At 38.3% G+C, this 17,520-nt stretch overlaps 1 protein-coding gene across 3 annotated transcripts in view; it reads right to left on the reverse strand.

Annotated features, from left to right (window-relative positions):
- NMU (neuromedin U) overlaps positions 1-16,933 on the reverse strand; it is a 69,573-nt gene extending 52,640 nt beyond the window's left edge. For all 3 annotated transcript variants that reach the window (XM_063458024.1, XM_063458022.1, XM_063458023.1), the window contains exon 1: positions 16,606-16,933. In XM_063458024.1, the coding sequence (XP_063314094.1) occupies positions 16,606-16,762 (157 nt within the window). In that variant the 5' untranslated portion in view covers positions 16,763-16,933. The remainder of the gene's footprint in view (positions 1-16,605) is intronic.
- Positions 16,934-17,520: the final 587 nt, after the last annotated feature.

Genomic DNA, 17,520 nt, shown 5'->3' on the forward strand with positions numbered 1-17,520 from the left:
ACTTGGTGTTAGCTGACACTCTAAGTCAATGAATAATGTCTAATGGGGCAAATCACAATGGGTACTTACAGTTTAACAATAAATGAGAACGGACACGTGTCCAATCATAAAAAATTGGTTTGTGGGCCACACTAGGGGCACTTCTTGCACCATAAGCTCTACAGACATCGGTAGAAGGTATTATGCGTAGAGCTCTTCCATTTTTAATGCTTTTGTCTATTAAATTTAAATGTAAATTATATATTGCCAAGTAAATTAAGGATAGATATATATATATATATACATATATATATATATATATATATATATATATATATAATTATAAATAAAGGGAGCACACTAGGACTTTTCAATAGTGGAAAAATGGTCTTTACTGTATTAAATCATAATACCAAATCTGTGTACAAAAAATCGACGTTTCGACCCTCCTGGGGTCTTTATCAAGATCTTTATCAAGATATATATATATACACACATAGATATATTTATATATATACATATACATAGAGAGAGATTTAGAACATAATTTATCATTCAAAACATACACCAGCTTTACAAAGAAATCTATTTATTTATGACACTGGAATATTGGTTAATCACCTGGGTTCTAAAATGATTTGACTAGGGTGCCACCATAATAACTACAGCTACAGCTACATTGGTTACATTAGTTGAGGCATTCTTATAGGGGATTAAGTAGGTTGACTAGAGGGGACCAATAAATTAGGCCTCACAAGAATATGCATGTAATTCAATATAAATTGGAAATACTGTTGATAATGGACCCAGATTAGCTTCTGTCTGATAAATAGGAGCAACAAAAATGTCAGAAAGTTCTAGAACAAGTCCCATGCTTTGAGCTTGCCAATATAATGTTCAACCGTGTTAGACTCCTCTGTAAAATCTAGGAACGCTGCTCCACTAACACCACCATATTACATGACACATGGATATCATTACTCAGAAAGCATTCTGGTGTCATTTAGGAATGGTTAACAGAGCAGAATTAACAATTAGCCAACCATAGGAAGCTGCCTCTGACAAATGCAGTAGACAAGGGCTCTGGAACCATGAATTTGCCTAACCCTATTTTATGTAAAAATTGAGGGGGGAGGGGGCAAAATTGATAACCTGCCTTGAACCTCTATGAGATCTTAATCCAAGTCTTATGGTTCTGTATAGGAAAATAAATCAAATTTTTTGTTATATGATATGGTATGGTATGTATGGAAATCACTTTGCAGCACGATGACAAGATGCGTTCACTGTGCATGAATATGAATATATACTTATTTATATTCATCCCAACATAATCTCTCCTTCATCTGTTTTCATGATCATGCCATGAATTAAATATGCTGCTATGACTTTCATTTATTTAGGAGAATGGGAGTTGGAATTTCAGAATATGTGTGGACTGCAGCCCTCCAGTGAATCGACTTCTCTTCTCTCTTCTCTAGATGAGTACCATCGTTGCAGATAAGTAATCGGTTTGCTGTCCCCTTTGATAATATTTGCAAGCTTGGTAATATCCTATGTTATAGAGGCATCTTAGAAATCATTAAGTAATTGTGTTGAAAAATCAGAACCCATTCTCTCTCCAAGAAAGCCTGGCAGTAGCAGGTAGGCTTTAAGGTAGTAAACATTAGCACTGGGGCCATCCGATGGTCATATACAATAGACAGTAAAAGGTACAATAACCATCATTCCAGTATGTTAGGAAGTTGGATAGGTTCTGTATACCATACTAGTATTAAGAAAGGGTCAAAAGAAAGCCAGGATGAAATCAGGAGCAGTAACCACTATTGGGATGGAGATGTTAAAGCAAACTGGGCAAGAGGAAGGTGGGAAGGTAAGAGCTGCAGAAGGATCAGGTTTAGGAAAATAATGAGGATAGAGTTCAAGATTAGGTTCAGTAAATAACTGCTGTGCTTGAGGCGTCCATGCTGGTGAATTACCAAGTATTGTCTGAAGCTTGCCTTTGGGTTTTGCAGTTGGTGTAATCTCAGCATCAATTAGTGACACTTGACGATTTGGAGTCATATTGATACTCAACTGACACAGGTGTCCCAATGCATACACTTAACATTACAACTGGAATGTTTACATCATGATCAAATAAATTTTGTATACTATTGTATTCAAGTTTTCTCAACCAATATCCCAGTACCGACATTGCAATCCTGTGAAAATGCAATCTATTCCAAAGAAAAAACGTATGAACAGAGCCAGATACCGTCTATATTCTGGAATGGTTTTTAAAATGTTACTATATTTATTAATCACCGCCATCACGAGCTGGTTATCTGTGCAATCGTTACTTTATAATAACTTTTCTTTTCTCCAAATATGCTGTTGATGTTAAATGTTCTCTAATAGCCCGAACGTTATTGAAAACTGACTTGTAAATAACTGGAAGCACTAGCTTAGCTTTGCTAATGAAATTGCAACGTTGGCTTCACTTGAGTTATGACTGCAAATATATGCAGTGAATAATTAGAATGTTGATTCATTCAGCCCCTGATACTATATAGATTCTCCTATCGGACAGCAAATGAAAAAAGATTTGCCTAAGTTAGTCTGCCAATCTTCTACATTACCATAATTTCAAATTACCTGTCTGATGGAGTAATAATTCATTTACATGATAGCACAAGCAGATGGCATGTGGTTGTCAGTGGCTTAACCCCTTAAGGACCAAACTTCTGGAATAAAATGGAATCATGACGTGTCACACACATCATGTGTCCTTAAGGGGTTAAACAAGAGAAGCAATGAATGTACGGGCTACAAAACCATAAGTGTCGGTTGGACAAATGAAACTGGACATAAAAAACAGAAGTGCCTAAACGATGTTGCTGTTTACTTTTAAGCCATCAGCTAGTAGTCAACGGTTGTTGTAAAAGGTTTTTGAATACAGTAATTCACTTAAAAATGTTGCACATGCAAAAGAAGTTGCACATCATTATAATGAAACAATTATGTTGCAAAATTCAACGTAGTACAGAGTCATTATCGCACTGTTTATGAGGACAGATGTCATGACAGCATGGATGCACTATTACAATCTTCAGCATCTGGAAGGGCTGTATCCCCTGATCCAAAGCCTCCAACATTTACCTTAATGAAACCCAGCCATAAATAATTACTAACCATACCATTTATATTTATTATTATTGTTATTTTTATTGTTGGCATTTATGTAGCGACAACATATTCCGCAGCACTTTTTAGCAACAATTTTAGAAAGGGAGATTTTTACAAAAAATTAGACAAACTATTACGAAATGTCACAGGGACAAAAGGTTGATGAGGACCCTGATCAAACAAGCCTACAATCTAGAAGAAGTGGGATATAATAACTCGACAGGGAGGGCAGTATGGGAGATAACAACCAAGTGACAGAGTGATAAAACAACAGAATTGGAAGGTGAGAGTGAAATGGAGAATGGGCCCATTAATTAATGTGAAAGAGTAACATAAAGGTTTAGAATGACAGTTATCCTGGGAGTCCATAGGGTACACTGAAGAGGTGGATTTTAGGAGACTAGGGTGTTACAAACGTATTAAGCTGCCTGCAGGAAGTTCTGCATGAGCAACATCTTGTGTGAGAAAGGAGGAGATGGAGGAATTGGTGGAATTGGCAGCATTTTGTGACAGACGGTCTATAAGGTGTAAAGCAAGGTGAGGCCGTTTGCATACATAACATCAAGGCAGTGAGGATTGCAAAGATGGGATATTGAGCGTATAATCATGCCGGGGGCAACTATTATTACAAGACGGGAGGATTATTATTATAAAGTGGGAAGATGAGAAGTTTATTTTTACACAGGTTTAACCCCTTTATGACAGGCACCTTACTCTGTCGGTTGCTGTCACTGATATAGATAGTGACAGATTACAATGTCCATTTCAGTCCCTCCAAACCACTGATCTCACTGTGAGACTCAGCTATTGTCAGACTCCTCATAAGTGAGGCAGCCTGGCAATAGACCCACAGGCTGCCCAAAGCATCCACACAGGTACCACAGCGATTGGATGCCAACTGCCCATAAACATTATTGGTGGCCGGCAGGAGTGATGGTGTTTGTCGATTATGACATGCACTAGGCTATTTCTGGAGGTTTCAAGCACGACACTTCCAACAATAGCTGTTGATAGCTTGCCCTGCAAACATCTGTCAGCCCATAGTGCAAGTGGTCTCTGTGCCCAGTACACACTGCGATCAGTGAGTACTGTGGTATTGGTGGACTGCTTCACAAAGAAGGAGCCCACCAATACTGTTTCATTGATCCCCAGTCGGTCTCTTTTTATTTTGGTTAGCTGTGCTTCAGGTTAGTTGGAGTTTGGGTTAGCAAGTGTTAGGACAATCTAGGATTAAGGTTGGGTTTAGCTAGGGGTAGTTAGGGCTTTAGATCAGGTAAAAGTTAGATAGTATTAAGGTTAGACAGGGTTAGGTAGGGTTAGAAATAATGTGATGCTGGTCAGTATTTTGACACACCACAGATAGTGTCAATTCAACAAATAGCTTCTCTGGGAAGCAAGCTACTTGTCAACATTAGGATATATCTCTAAATTCTCCAAAAAACTCTTGGCAGAGGTATTGCTGTACTCAGAATATACAGCATAGTGAGATTAACGAATACTAAAGTGATAATTGAAGGTGATTTCAAAGTGAATTTCAAATATAATGTCAAAATAGCCGAGCTAGAAACATTCTCTAAGTCAGCTATTCTTTAAGTTCAGCTACTCTAGCCTTTAATTTGGAGATGGTGTAAGTGAAAGGTGTGCAAAAACTAGCATTCCAGTATGCCTGAAAGGAAAGAGGGTCTACCTCTGGGTATTGATAGCAATCAGTAACTGAAATTAAGGAAGGTAGAGAATGGGCCAATGGAAGCCTATGTTGAATGTCAAACTGTCAGGCCCCCTGCGCCGCTCGTGGCGTCCTATCTTACCCCATCACCGCGAGCGGCGTCTTCTGGTTCCTGTCCACAGCTTGCAGCTGTCCCTGCTCCCCAACCTGACAGTGTTTCTGACGCTGCATGCTCCAAGGCAGCTTCCTTATGTGTGTGTCAGATCCGGTCATGTGACCTGGCCACTGTGATGACCTCACTGATCACAAGAGAGGGAAAAGACACCTCCCACGTGTTGTAATTAACACTAATTGGAAGTTAGCCAATCAGACACACCCTGTGTGTATATAAGTTTACCTACCCCTTGCCTCAGTGCCATGTTGTGGTCTTTCATAGCCCAATAGCGCGCTCGTATTGTGGTTTATTCTCTGGTTACTGACTTGGGCTCGTTTCTCGTTTACTCTGTTTTCTGTGATCCTTGATCTCGGCTTGTACTCTGACTACTCTATCTCTTTTGCATAGCCCGGCCATTCTATGGACCAGTATTGCATTATCTGTGTGTCTGTGATCTGTCTGTGTGTTTGGGTTCTCCTAGTATTTGTGACATAAACAGAGAGTGGAGTCCTATTAAATAACCAGACATACCCTTCCAAAACGTTATATTTAAAAAATAATAATAAAAAGGGGAGAGGATTGGCCAACATAAGCCTACATTGAATGGGGGGGAGTCCTGTTAATAACCTGACAAATCTCTTCCACAACTTTCTATAAAAAGATTTTCTTTAATTGATTTTCTCACCTATTTGGGTTGCATTTGTGTATTTCTCATTTTCAGGTCCTCCACCAGAGGCCTGGAGGTCTGAGGATTCTGAACAGTATTTTGGCTGCTTCAGCAGATTCCAGTTGGGAGATTCGAGATCTCTCCCAATTGGATTCTGCTGAAGCCACTCATCCAATTTAGGGGTTACAGCCCCAAGTGCTCCCATCACATGAGAGACTGCTACTGACTTCATTTTCCAGCTCCTTTCTGCCTCCTATTAGTATAGTATATATATTTTATATATTGTATATACAATCTATACTGTATAATAAAGACTGAGTTTAGATCAAATATTTTATCCGGATGTTAACTTACTTTAGAAGTTTTCATCTAACGTTCTATAAATTTTACTTTAATTAGAGGAGTCTCCTGCAAGGTCTACAAGGCTTTTAACAGAGCGGGAGATATGAAATTCTAAATTAAACAGAATGTCCAATAAAGGAAGCTTTATAGAAATATAAACCTATCTTTGCAGGAAGTACCTTGGCAAACTGCAGTGGCATGTTATATACACCAAAACTGCTTCATTAATCTAAAGTTGTTTTGGTGACTACAGTGCCCCTTTTAGGCTGGTGTGGGGAGATAGGTACCAGGAGCCTAAGTGATACACGCTGTATAAACACTACTACAGCTTCAACATCATCAATCTTAGGAGACTATCTGGTCTACAGAAGACATAGAAGGGTGAGTACTTTGCAAATAACCCTTTAAATTCTATAACTCCTAAACACTCCTTTTACCTAACCCTACGTCTAACACCTCCCCCCCCCCCCCCCCTCAAAACCAAAATCGGCTCATTCCTTGGTCTCAAATGCAAGCATTCGAAGCCTAAACCCTAAAATACCCCTTGTACTACAATACTATACTCAAACCCTGAACCCAATAAGCCTAAACAGCCCTTACAGCACAACTGTAACTCTTCTTAAGCTTTTAATATTCCTAACACTAAACCCCCTATGTCAGGCTTCCCCAAACTCCGACCACAGGCTTCCCCAAACTCTGGCCCTCCAGATGTTGCTGAACTACAACTCCCATGATTCTATAAATTAAATAGATAGGCTGAGAATCATGGGAGTTGTAGTTCAGCAACATCTGCGGGGCCAGAGTTTGGGGAAGCCTGCCCTATGTAATCTAACACTGATGTTAAACCTTTTCTAACATTAACCCCCACCCCTTCACCATAACAACTTATAATTATATCTTTAAACCTGCATGCATTTACACGAAGAATGGCCATGCACGTGCTCCTTCAATGCCTTGACTCTCTTTTGATATATATTATGCAATCTTGTAGAATTTAAAAGCCCTTTTAAAAAATAATTTCTAGTGTGGTTTTGTCTTTCTGAAGATAAGGACTTATGAACTGGACATGATACTTTAGGAGGCAACGTTGTATATAAGAAAATACAAAATGTCCTTGCATGATTGCTTTCAAACATATTCAAAATGCCGGGTGCTAGTCCTTGGCATGCATATACAGAATATGTGAAGATTTGACTGCTCTTATGGTCTTATTGTAGAAAATTATGTTTCTTTATTTATCCATTAATAAGTAGATTCCAATGTCTGTAGCAACAGATACAGGTAAAATTAGGTTGTTTCGGTCCTACTTGGGGACTTTAGTCAGGATCAACAACATAATTCAAATAAACAAACTTTCCTCAGGACCAAGAAATGGGACTGAAACCTCAACCTCATTTTATCTTCTGTTGTCACACAGCATTGTGAAGTCCAAGACCGTGAGTGCAGTCAATTCTTTACCTATTCTGTGATATATATATATATATATATATATATATATATAATGCATAGTTTTGCATTTCGTACTAATGCATTTTAGATCCACGTTTAAAATATGTACATTTTTATTTATTTGATCAGTGGTGGCTGGTAACGTTTTAAGATGGTGGGACGCCAGACTCCATCCCCAAAATTGTACTTCTACCTATGCAGTACAAATATACTTAAACAATACAGAGAGCTGAGTATAATACAGAGATGCTCATACATTATAACAAACTGGGCAACATAAAGATATCAATAAAATACATAGAGCTGAGTAATGTACAGAGAAAACCATACCAAAAACAAAGCTGAGAAAATATAGAGATGTAATACACAGAGCTGGGCACAACACAAAGATACCTATACAATACACAGAGCTGCATAGGCTACAGAGATACCCATACAATATAGTACACAACATAAATATACCTATACAATACAGGTGGTCCTCACTTTACGACCTACCTGTTTTACGATGGCTTGCACTTACGACTAGCTCTCTAGCGTGGGGATTCAAGGGATTCTCCACTTTAGAGAGCTGGTCTATGTTCTGGGAATGTTCCCCAAACATAGCTTAGAGGGATCCCCTGCTCTGGTATGTGTGTCTATGTTCTGGTAAATATCCTAGAACATAGACAAGCACACCAGAGCAGGGAATCCCTCTAAGTTATGTTCGGGGAAATTTCCTCGAACAAAGAAAAACGCACCAGACCCGGGAATCCATCTAATCTATGTTTGTGGAACGTTCCCTGAACATAGATTTGAGGGATTCTCTGCTCTGCTGCGCTTGCCTATGTTCGGGGAAATTTTGCAGAACATAGACCTGCACTGGTGCGCATGCTCTGTAGTGCATCCTCACTTACTGACCAGTTTGTTTAAGATCAAGTCGTAAGAACGGAACCCGGTCAGTAAGTGACGAGTGTCTGTACACAGAGCTGCATAGACTATAGAGATATCCATACAACAGGTAGAGCGGCATAAAATACAGAGAAATAACACACAGAGCTGGGAACAATATCAAGATATCCATAACTTTACCACACAGCCAGGATCACTGTGATGGATTACACAGAGCTGCAATACAGAGATCCCCACACAGTGCATGTCTCTGTTTAATGCTCTCTCTCTGTCTTCCTAGCCCTCTCTAAGCTTTTCTTCACATGATCGCATCTTCAGTAATTGTCCTGCTATGATAACTTTAGCTTTCTATTAAATATTACTGCTGTTATGAAAGCATGGTTAAAGCATAAAAAAACTAATAGACTCCAACCATGTCACCTACCCTGTCTCACAATTAGCTCTCAGCACACACTGTGCACAGGGTTAAAACAGCAGGATACTAATAGACTCTTTATTAACTTTACAGCTGGCAGTATAATTAATCTGCAGTATTAATATGGAGACAAGATGTAGCTGACATAGTTAAAGGGACACTATAGTCACCAGAACAAGCTTATTGAATTTGCTCTGGTGAATAGAATCATTACCCTCAGGCTTTTTGCTGTAAACACTGTCTTTTCAGAGAAAATGCAGTGTTTACATTACAGCCTAGTGATAACTTCACTGACCACTCCTCAGATGGCTGTTAGAGATCCTTCCTGGGTCATGGCTGCGTAAAATACATCCAAACATTCAGTGTCTCCTCCCTCTGCATGCAGACACTGAACTTTCCTCATAGAGATTCATTGATTCAATTCATCTCTATGAGGAGATGCTGATTGGCCAGGGCTGTGTTTGAATCATTCTGGCTCCTTCCTCTGATCTGCCTCTTTATCAGTCTCAGCCAATCCTATGGGGAAGCATTGTGATTGGATCACCACTTCTACCACTTCTGATGATGTCAGCAGGCAGTGGGCAGGTCAAAAGGAAACAGGGACAAAGTAAGCAGCTCCAGACGTGAATACAAGTAAGATTTTACTATATTTAGGGATGCATGAGGGGGTCAGGGTGGCTAGATGGTGGTTTTAACCCTTTAGGGTCAGGAATACATGATTGTGTTCCTGACCTTATAGTGCTCCTTTCATAGAATCAACAATCATTGCAGATTAAAATCGGAATTAGATCAGTCCTCAGTCACACCCCAGTCCTGCAGTTTGAAGCTTCAAAACTTTTCAACTAGCCATAGCATGAGTGTCTCAGCTGTAGAGTGACTGGGTACTTTAAAGAAGATAGTGGGTATGTGCAGTATGAGTTATTAAAACAATTAGTGAAGGACAGCACAGTTCTCTGTGTCAGAAATGCCCCCTTTCCTTAACATCACCTTGTCAAACCAGGGCTTTCTTAACTATATATATTTAATTCTATATAATGCCCTTGCCTAATGAGGCCTTCAGGCAGTTACTAGGGTAATTGGGAGAGATAAAAAGATAATATTATACACTTATGTTTGACATGGGCAAGGAGCTGCTGCTGCTGAGCTCTCTGTTGTACTTTCAGGATGGCTTCTTGCTTCTCTCCCCTGTGGGCACTGTAACCCCACCTCCTAGTGCTATCAGCCAATGATGAATAGAGATCCTTAGATGAATAGAGAGGCAAATAGCATGCCTCCACTCACAGGCAGCAGGCTCTGCTGCCTGAATTACAACTCAATGGAAATTCCTAAAATTCCTTCTTAAAGAACACTAGGCATGTGCAAAACCTGCAGAAACAGGGCAGATTTAAAACCAGACCCATTTTCTTACATGCCTAGAGACTCTCAAGTAAGCTTTTCATAACAGCTACCAATGAGGGGGAAGGAACCCTGCAGAACTGAAACCTATTACATAATGAATTAAAGAGACATTAATTTCTATATTTTATGGCTTACCTACCACCCTCGTCTCCAGAAAAAAAAGGATCTTAGTGTTTCTAAACTATTACAAATACATGTTTTCCCCACATAAAAACTGGTGGGGCGCTGCCCCAAGTGCCACTATGGACAAACCTCCACTACAAATCATTAGCACCACTTGTAATATCTACTCTGCTACAAATAATTTATTCTCCAGCAACAAAAAAAAAAAATGTGAAGGAGATTTGCCATGGCAATTTACTTGATCTGGTTTTTTTTTTTTGTTCTCCCTAACCATCATATCTGAATATACTCCAGGGGATTCATGAATTCTTCCTGGCATGGCCATGTGTGTTCACACATCTGCTTACATAATACCATCACCTGCACGCACATTTGGTTTACAGTGGCATACATGTGCAGGCTCTTCACACAGCTTGCACACAAGGCACCATGGGATCCAGTTATATAAACTGAATTCCCAAGCTGTGCCACGACAGCATGGCATATGATGCACACTGAATAATAAAATATATATTTTTAAATCATTTTAGCTAGCTATCAGGTTGTGCATAAACCATACACTGTACACGACAGTTCCAACTTATATATGCAGGAGAGAGTATAAAGAGAGTCATACTCGCCATATAAATAAGTCGATACTCACAGATAACTTCACAAAGTATGTAGTGCTAATGTTTTAATCAGTGTGAGCAGCTGCGATCGGCAAGTTTATGTACATATATATATACATTGCTTTATATTTGTAAATCACATATGTGCTATGAAACAATTCATAGCTAGGAAACAAATGGACATATATATATATATATATATACACGTGTGTGTGTGTGTGTGTGTGTGTACATTTTGTTTCCTAGCAGATAACTTGTAAAGAAGTTAGTTAAATTGTTTTAGGACACAAACGATGTTTTGTGATTTAATTATAAATAGGTTAACAAACAATGCTACCTGAAAATTGCCTTGAAGAAGACCAAGAGTGGATGGTTAAAATCATAAAACTAGCACCAAATTAACAACTTCTATACCAGCTCCATGTACACATGGGCTAACATTTATTTTACGTTGCAAAAAAAATTAAAAAAAATGTACATATAGTCCTATCTGGCTTCATTCTACTGGCCATAGAGAGAAAATGACAGATATGAGATTTCAAGCAAGTGAGCAGTGCAAAATGCAATCACCTGCATAGTACAGGTGGTTGATGTATACGTACACAAATACATTATTTTTATATTATTTATACAATATTGTTAATATGTTGCACTCTTGAAAATCCAACCAAATTCATTCCAAACACCCATTAGTACGGTGACTAGATCCACCATGGGACTAATATCAGGTATACATATTGATGGGAAGCACATGAAAAGGGTTGCCCTGTAGTATGTAGAATTCAGAAGGTGCATAAGATTAAGTAATTAGGCAACAAACTGTAGGGCTACCCTTTTCATGTTTTTTCATACATTTGACAAAACTATGTTTCCCTGAAAATATGGTGGATGCGGCAACCCATAAGCAGATAATTTAATCTATTTTTACACTCTTGTATGTGCAAAAATGTATTCTGCTTATATAACCTTTCAGATTCTGTCTGAACTATTGCAAGGTAAGGGATACCATATCATAGCTACCCTCCTTACATTTCTGTAAAATAATGAATAACTGCAAAATTAAAATTGTGTCATTTTACAATCTGTATATGAAATGAGTGGTTTATTTCTCTAGTTTTATGAGCTAGCTATGCATCTTATATTTTAAATTCTAGTTCCAATTAAAATAAAATGGTAGCAAAGTGGTTAAAAGAACAACAGTCCACTAGACCCACAGTGTAATAAATGACATAGTTAATGAAGGAGAGGATAATTGTGCTTTAACGTGACATAAATGAGATGTAGACAAATACAACTGAGAGGAGAGAATTATGCATTAGATTAAGTAAGAAAAAATGGAAGGAAACGGTGCCTTAAAATCATCACAGGTGATGTGTTTAAAAGGCTAAACTATAATTTATCATGAGGGTACGGGCAAAACTAAGCTTTTATAATCAGATCATTTACAAAGGAATTGGGGCGTATTCCTTGAAATGAAATGTTGAAAAATACTAGTTTTTTGTTTTTTTCAATAAATTGTGAATTGTGATGATCTGAAAACCGTATTCCAAAATTTAGACACAAATAACTACATTGTAAAAAAGCTACAGTTCAGCATGGTTTTGCAATCACCTTTTCAATTCACCAGAATTCACTCTTTAGTAAATAGGCTCTGAAGTCTCTGAATGATGTGTTTCTTCATGTTGACGATAAAAAAACAAGCTTAGCTGAAGTCATAAAACACAAAACTACCTGCTGAATAGCAAAGAATATTGTGTCTTAAACTATGAATAAGAAATATGTTTTTGTGGGGTAAGAAAAGTGACTTAATAAACCATTAAATAATATTAATTCTTATTTTTAATAACAAAAAAAAACACACATAAAAAACCAAAGAACAACACAGGCAACCATTATCTAAAAACGGAATATTAATCAGGCCAACACTTAAAGAGCTATTCCAAGTACCGTGACCACTTCAGTGAATTGAAGTAGTTATGGTGCTTGGAGTCCTTTTCTTTGTGAAATGTTACATAGATAATGCACTTTACTACCAGAGTTGAAATTTCACCTCCAGTAGTGTCATTAGAACAAGAGTGTGAATGTTAATTCTGGGCATTTTGGCCAACTGTCGTCAGCATGCTATGTATGCGGACGACAAACGACCAATAGAGGCATGGCCCGTCTCCATGCCACCCAAATCATCTCTTAGCCCAGCCTTTGGGATGTCTGTCCTCCTCTACCAACAGGGAGTGATGTCACGAAAGATAGACGGGGCTGAAGACAAAACTTGGCTTTGGAGTGAGTTCTCGGGTAAGTCTATTTTTTCTTTCTTTTACTGCCAGCCAAGCTTACTCCATTTAAAAACATGTCTTATTAAAACACTGTTTTTGGACAGAGCTACTCTTTATGAGAGTGCACTGGAGTTTTAAAATGAATACAGGTAGTCCTCACTTTACAACTGACCTGTTTAAAGATGACTCGGACTAACGAACAGCTCTCTAGCTCGGGGATTCGAGGGATTCCCCACGTTGGAGAGCTGGTCTATACATAGATAAGAACATAGACAAGTGCACCAGAGCAGCAAATCCCTTAAATCTATGTCCGGGGAACATTCAGGGAAATTTCACTGGTGCGCATGCTCTGTATCTCATGCTCACTTACCGACCAATTCGTTTTATGACCGAGTCTTAAGAACGGAACCCGGTCGGTAAGTGAGGATCGTCTGTATATAATTATAAGATGATGCAGAATACATGTGAAAAGGGATATGGTACAAAATAAGGAACACTTATATAGATATTCTAGATATAACCACAATGTTGAAAAGAGACTGGCTTGACATTAGATTTAACATTATGAGGAGCTTTGTATGGCTTTAAATTAGATGTAATCACATGAAGTAACTTAGTATACCCCAGAAGTTAGATATAATATCATTGAGGAGAATAAGGTGCTTTGAATGTCTGTAGAATTACATGGACCATAGAAAACTTTAAGCTACCCATAGGGTAAGATAGGGTGACTTGAAATTAAATAAAATATCAACAGGGGCAACAATATTCCTTGTAATTGGGTACAATACCTTGGGTAGTATAGTGTGCAGTGTAGTGTGCCTTGAAATTATATATAAGCACATGAAGAGATAATATTGTTTCTTGAAATTGGGGGGTAATTAAAAGGACACTCTAACCACCAAAACCACTCTATCTTAAAGGGACACTCCACTGACCAAAAAAAATAAAAAAAAATACTGTTTATGCAATTCATTTTTTTTTCTCTTGAGGGTATATCCAAAAACAACTTGTAAGAGCTGCAGATCTCTTTTCTGCAGCATTTGCTAGCCCTCTCCTTCTAACCCCGCCCAGACTTTCTGTGGCTGTCCAATCACAGACTTCCCAATGCCGCTCAATTAGTTTGTCTTTGCAAGGCAGGTGTTCTGGGCAATTGATGCCTTTTGCGTTTAGCTCCACTACGCTAACCAAACCAGGAAGTAACAGGACCTGTTGTCAATTTGAAAGCCATAGGGGTGTGAACAAGTTAACTTATAAAAGTGCCAATTTCTACTGAAATCTGCACTTTTTGTAAAATGAAAAAATAGGACACACTCTTCACACAGTAAGCATTTTAGCAAGCTAAAGTGTTCTAGGGGTATGGAGTGTCCTTTTAATGAAGTGATCTGGGGGCAAAAATGGTGCCCCTACAGCCTTGAATATGTAAACAGTTTCCAAGAACAGCACTATTTTGCAGTTTCCATGTTTGCTAGTGGCTATGAAACAAACAGCTACTGGGATTGTCTGACAAAAATTTATTAGATTATGGGATGTATATAATGTGCAAAGTATGCTAATGGCGGACACTATGTTTATCCAATTCTTCTATATGAGAAGCATTTAAACTGATGGATTGCAGAGAGAGACGTAGATGCACTGTGTATCCTCAATGCTTCTCTAAGAGGATAAACTGCAGTAAGGAGCAATTAATCTCTTATGATATTTTGTTTAGCAAACCAAGAGGGACCAAGTAATATAAAATAAAGAAAAGAACATATATATGTTTTATAATACACCTATATTTAATTTAATCGTGGGGGTTATGTGATACTAGAGACAAATGCAGATGTAGAAATATGTGCATTGAAATGAGATAGAATCCCGTGGGACATACTGCCACTTCCACAGATGTATTCACAAGGGAAGGAACAACGAGCACTGACATTTGATAGAACCGCTAGCTAGTCTGGAAATGAGTTAGATCATAATGAGAATAGTGTGCCATTGAAAGGATGTCACTAGGTAAATGTATATTTTGCAATGTCATTATTTAAATAAGAAAAAAAAAAGAGAGTATGGGGGTGATGCTGTATAGTTTGTGTAGCTATTCCCTGTGTGCAGTGATGACAAATCTTTGCCCAGTTTATAAACTGGATATAGATTTCTTACTTATTGTCTACATCTCCACTCAATCATCCTATTAATCTCATTGTATCCATGTTTCAACTTCCACTTACCCTAATATATTGTATTTTAATGACCAGTATTTGGAGAAAAACAAATTACAAGACCAGACAGGAAAGAGAAGCCCTGACTGAGTATATGAAGGGGTCACTGGGATACACACACATCCAGCTGGACATTACAGGGCAGGGAGACAGGTCTGTGAACACAAGGGATTCTACATACAGGATATGAACACAGGAATCCCAGAAACACACACAATATTATTAACAGTATAATCGGATATTAGAATGAGTTAATATTATTAACAGTATAATCTGATATTAGACTGTGTTAATATTATTAACAGTATAATCGGATATTAGAATGAGTTAATATTATTAACAGTATAATCCGATATTAGACTGTGTTAATATTATTAACAGTATAATCGGATATTAGAATGAGTTAAAATTATTAACAGTATAATCCGATATTAAAATGGGTTAATTTTATTAGCAGTACCATGAGATATTACAATGAGTTAATATTATTAACAGTAACAGTATCATTATTAGATATTAGAATGAGTTAATATTAACAGTATCATCAAATATTAGAATGAGTTAAAATTATTAAAAGTACCATCAGATATTTGAATGGGTTAATATTATTAACAGTATCATCAGATATTAGAATGGGTTAATATTATTAACAGTATTATCAGATATTAGAATGCGTTAATACTATTAACAGTAAAAGTATCATTATTAGATAGTAGAATGAGTTAATATTATTAACAATATCATCAGATATTAGAATGGGTTAATATTATTAAAAATATTTTCAGATATTAGAATGGGTTAATATTATTAACAGTATAATCCGATATTAGACTGTGTTAATATTATTAAAAGTGTTATCAGATATTAGAATGGGTTAATACTATTAACAGTAAAAGTATCATTATTAGATAGTAGAATGAGTTAATATTATTAACAATATCATCAGATATTAGAATGAGACAAGTTTCCTAAAAACTGCCTAAACGTGACTGCCTAGTAAGGAAAAATAATATATATCCATTTGATGGACTAGAATTAAAAGTTGTGTTATAGACTAGAGCCCATAGTGGAGAAAGTAAGTTGTCAGCAGAGAGGCGAAAGGGGAGAGCAGGGGAAGTAAAAAGTGTTATTAGGTATTTGAATTTAGCAATAAAACTGAAGAAAAAAAAAAAAAAAACACATCATGAAACAGCGCAGTACCCAGCAGGATGAGGAGCATGTTCCCATAGAAGCAGACTGTCTGACAGCCAAGGTGCTCTTACCTTGACAGGTGAGGGTCCAGGATGACAGCATAATGATCAGCAGGAGCCCACACGGGGGATGCCTCCTGGAGCGGTGCATCTGGTGACTGCTCTGGGGTCTCCCTTCAGGTCCGCTGGGCAAGGCTAGCTGCCTTTTACAGGTACTTGGGCTGAGCATCACTTTGTTCCCTTCCCTAGCAGTGCGGGAGATAGCACTGTCAGCAGAGCCTCCAGTGAGAGTTTGGGTAGTTTCCTGGCTGACAGTGTGTCTGGCTCTGTGTCTGGCAGTGTGCCCTGTGCGCTTTGTGGCTGGCAGCGTGCGCTCTGTGGATGGCAGTGTGCTGTAGTGAAGTTGTTGGATGGCTGCACTTTTATAGTGTGACCAAGTGGCTGTCAGAGCATGGCTTGGGTGGCTCAGTGCGCACAGCCCGGGAGCGCGTCATCCACCCACCTGCTACCCTCCTACTCACCCTGAATCAGAGGTACAGACATGGTACCGTGCACCGGCGGAGGAGGACCTAGGGCAGCAGCCGGTAATGAGACTCCCTGGGGACAATGAAGAGCAGTTTAAGGAAGGGACCCAGTGGCTCCCAGTTATACACCAAGGAGCAGGGTCAGAGCATGGGGGACTGGAATTTGAGAAATAGTGGCAATGGTTAACAGCTTGGGAAAGGGTCCCAGTGGCTCCCAGGTGTACATCAGGAAGAAAGGTCAGGACAGGGACTTTGGGGGGTACTGTAATTAGAGAAATAGTGGACAAGGGGGGAAATTATTTTAAATAAAATATTTGGAGATATTCATCATTCCAGCACAAAGTCCGTGTTGTCTCCCATAAACATGTATCTATAGGTTTATGATATTGAACATGGCAATGTCTCATTGTATCAGATGTTTAACCTCTTCACTACCAAGTGATAAAAGTATTTTTTAAATGTA

The sequence above is a fragment of the Pelobates fuscus genome, chromosome 6 (genome assembly GCF_036172605.1).
Source record: "Pelobates fuscus isolate aPelFus1 chromosome 6, aPelFus1.pri, whole genome shotgun sequence".
Lineage (NCBI taxonomy): Eukaryota > Metazoa > Chordata > Amphibia > Anura > Pelobatidae > Pelobates > Pelobates fuscus.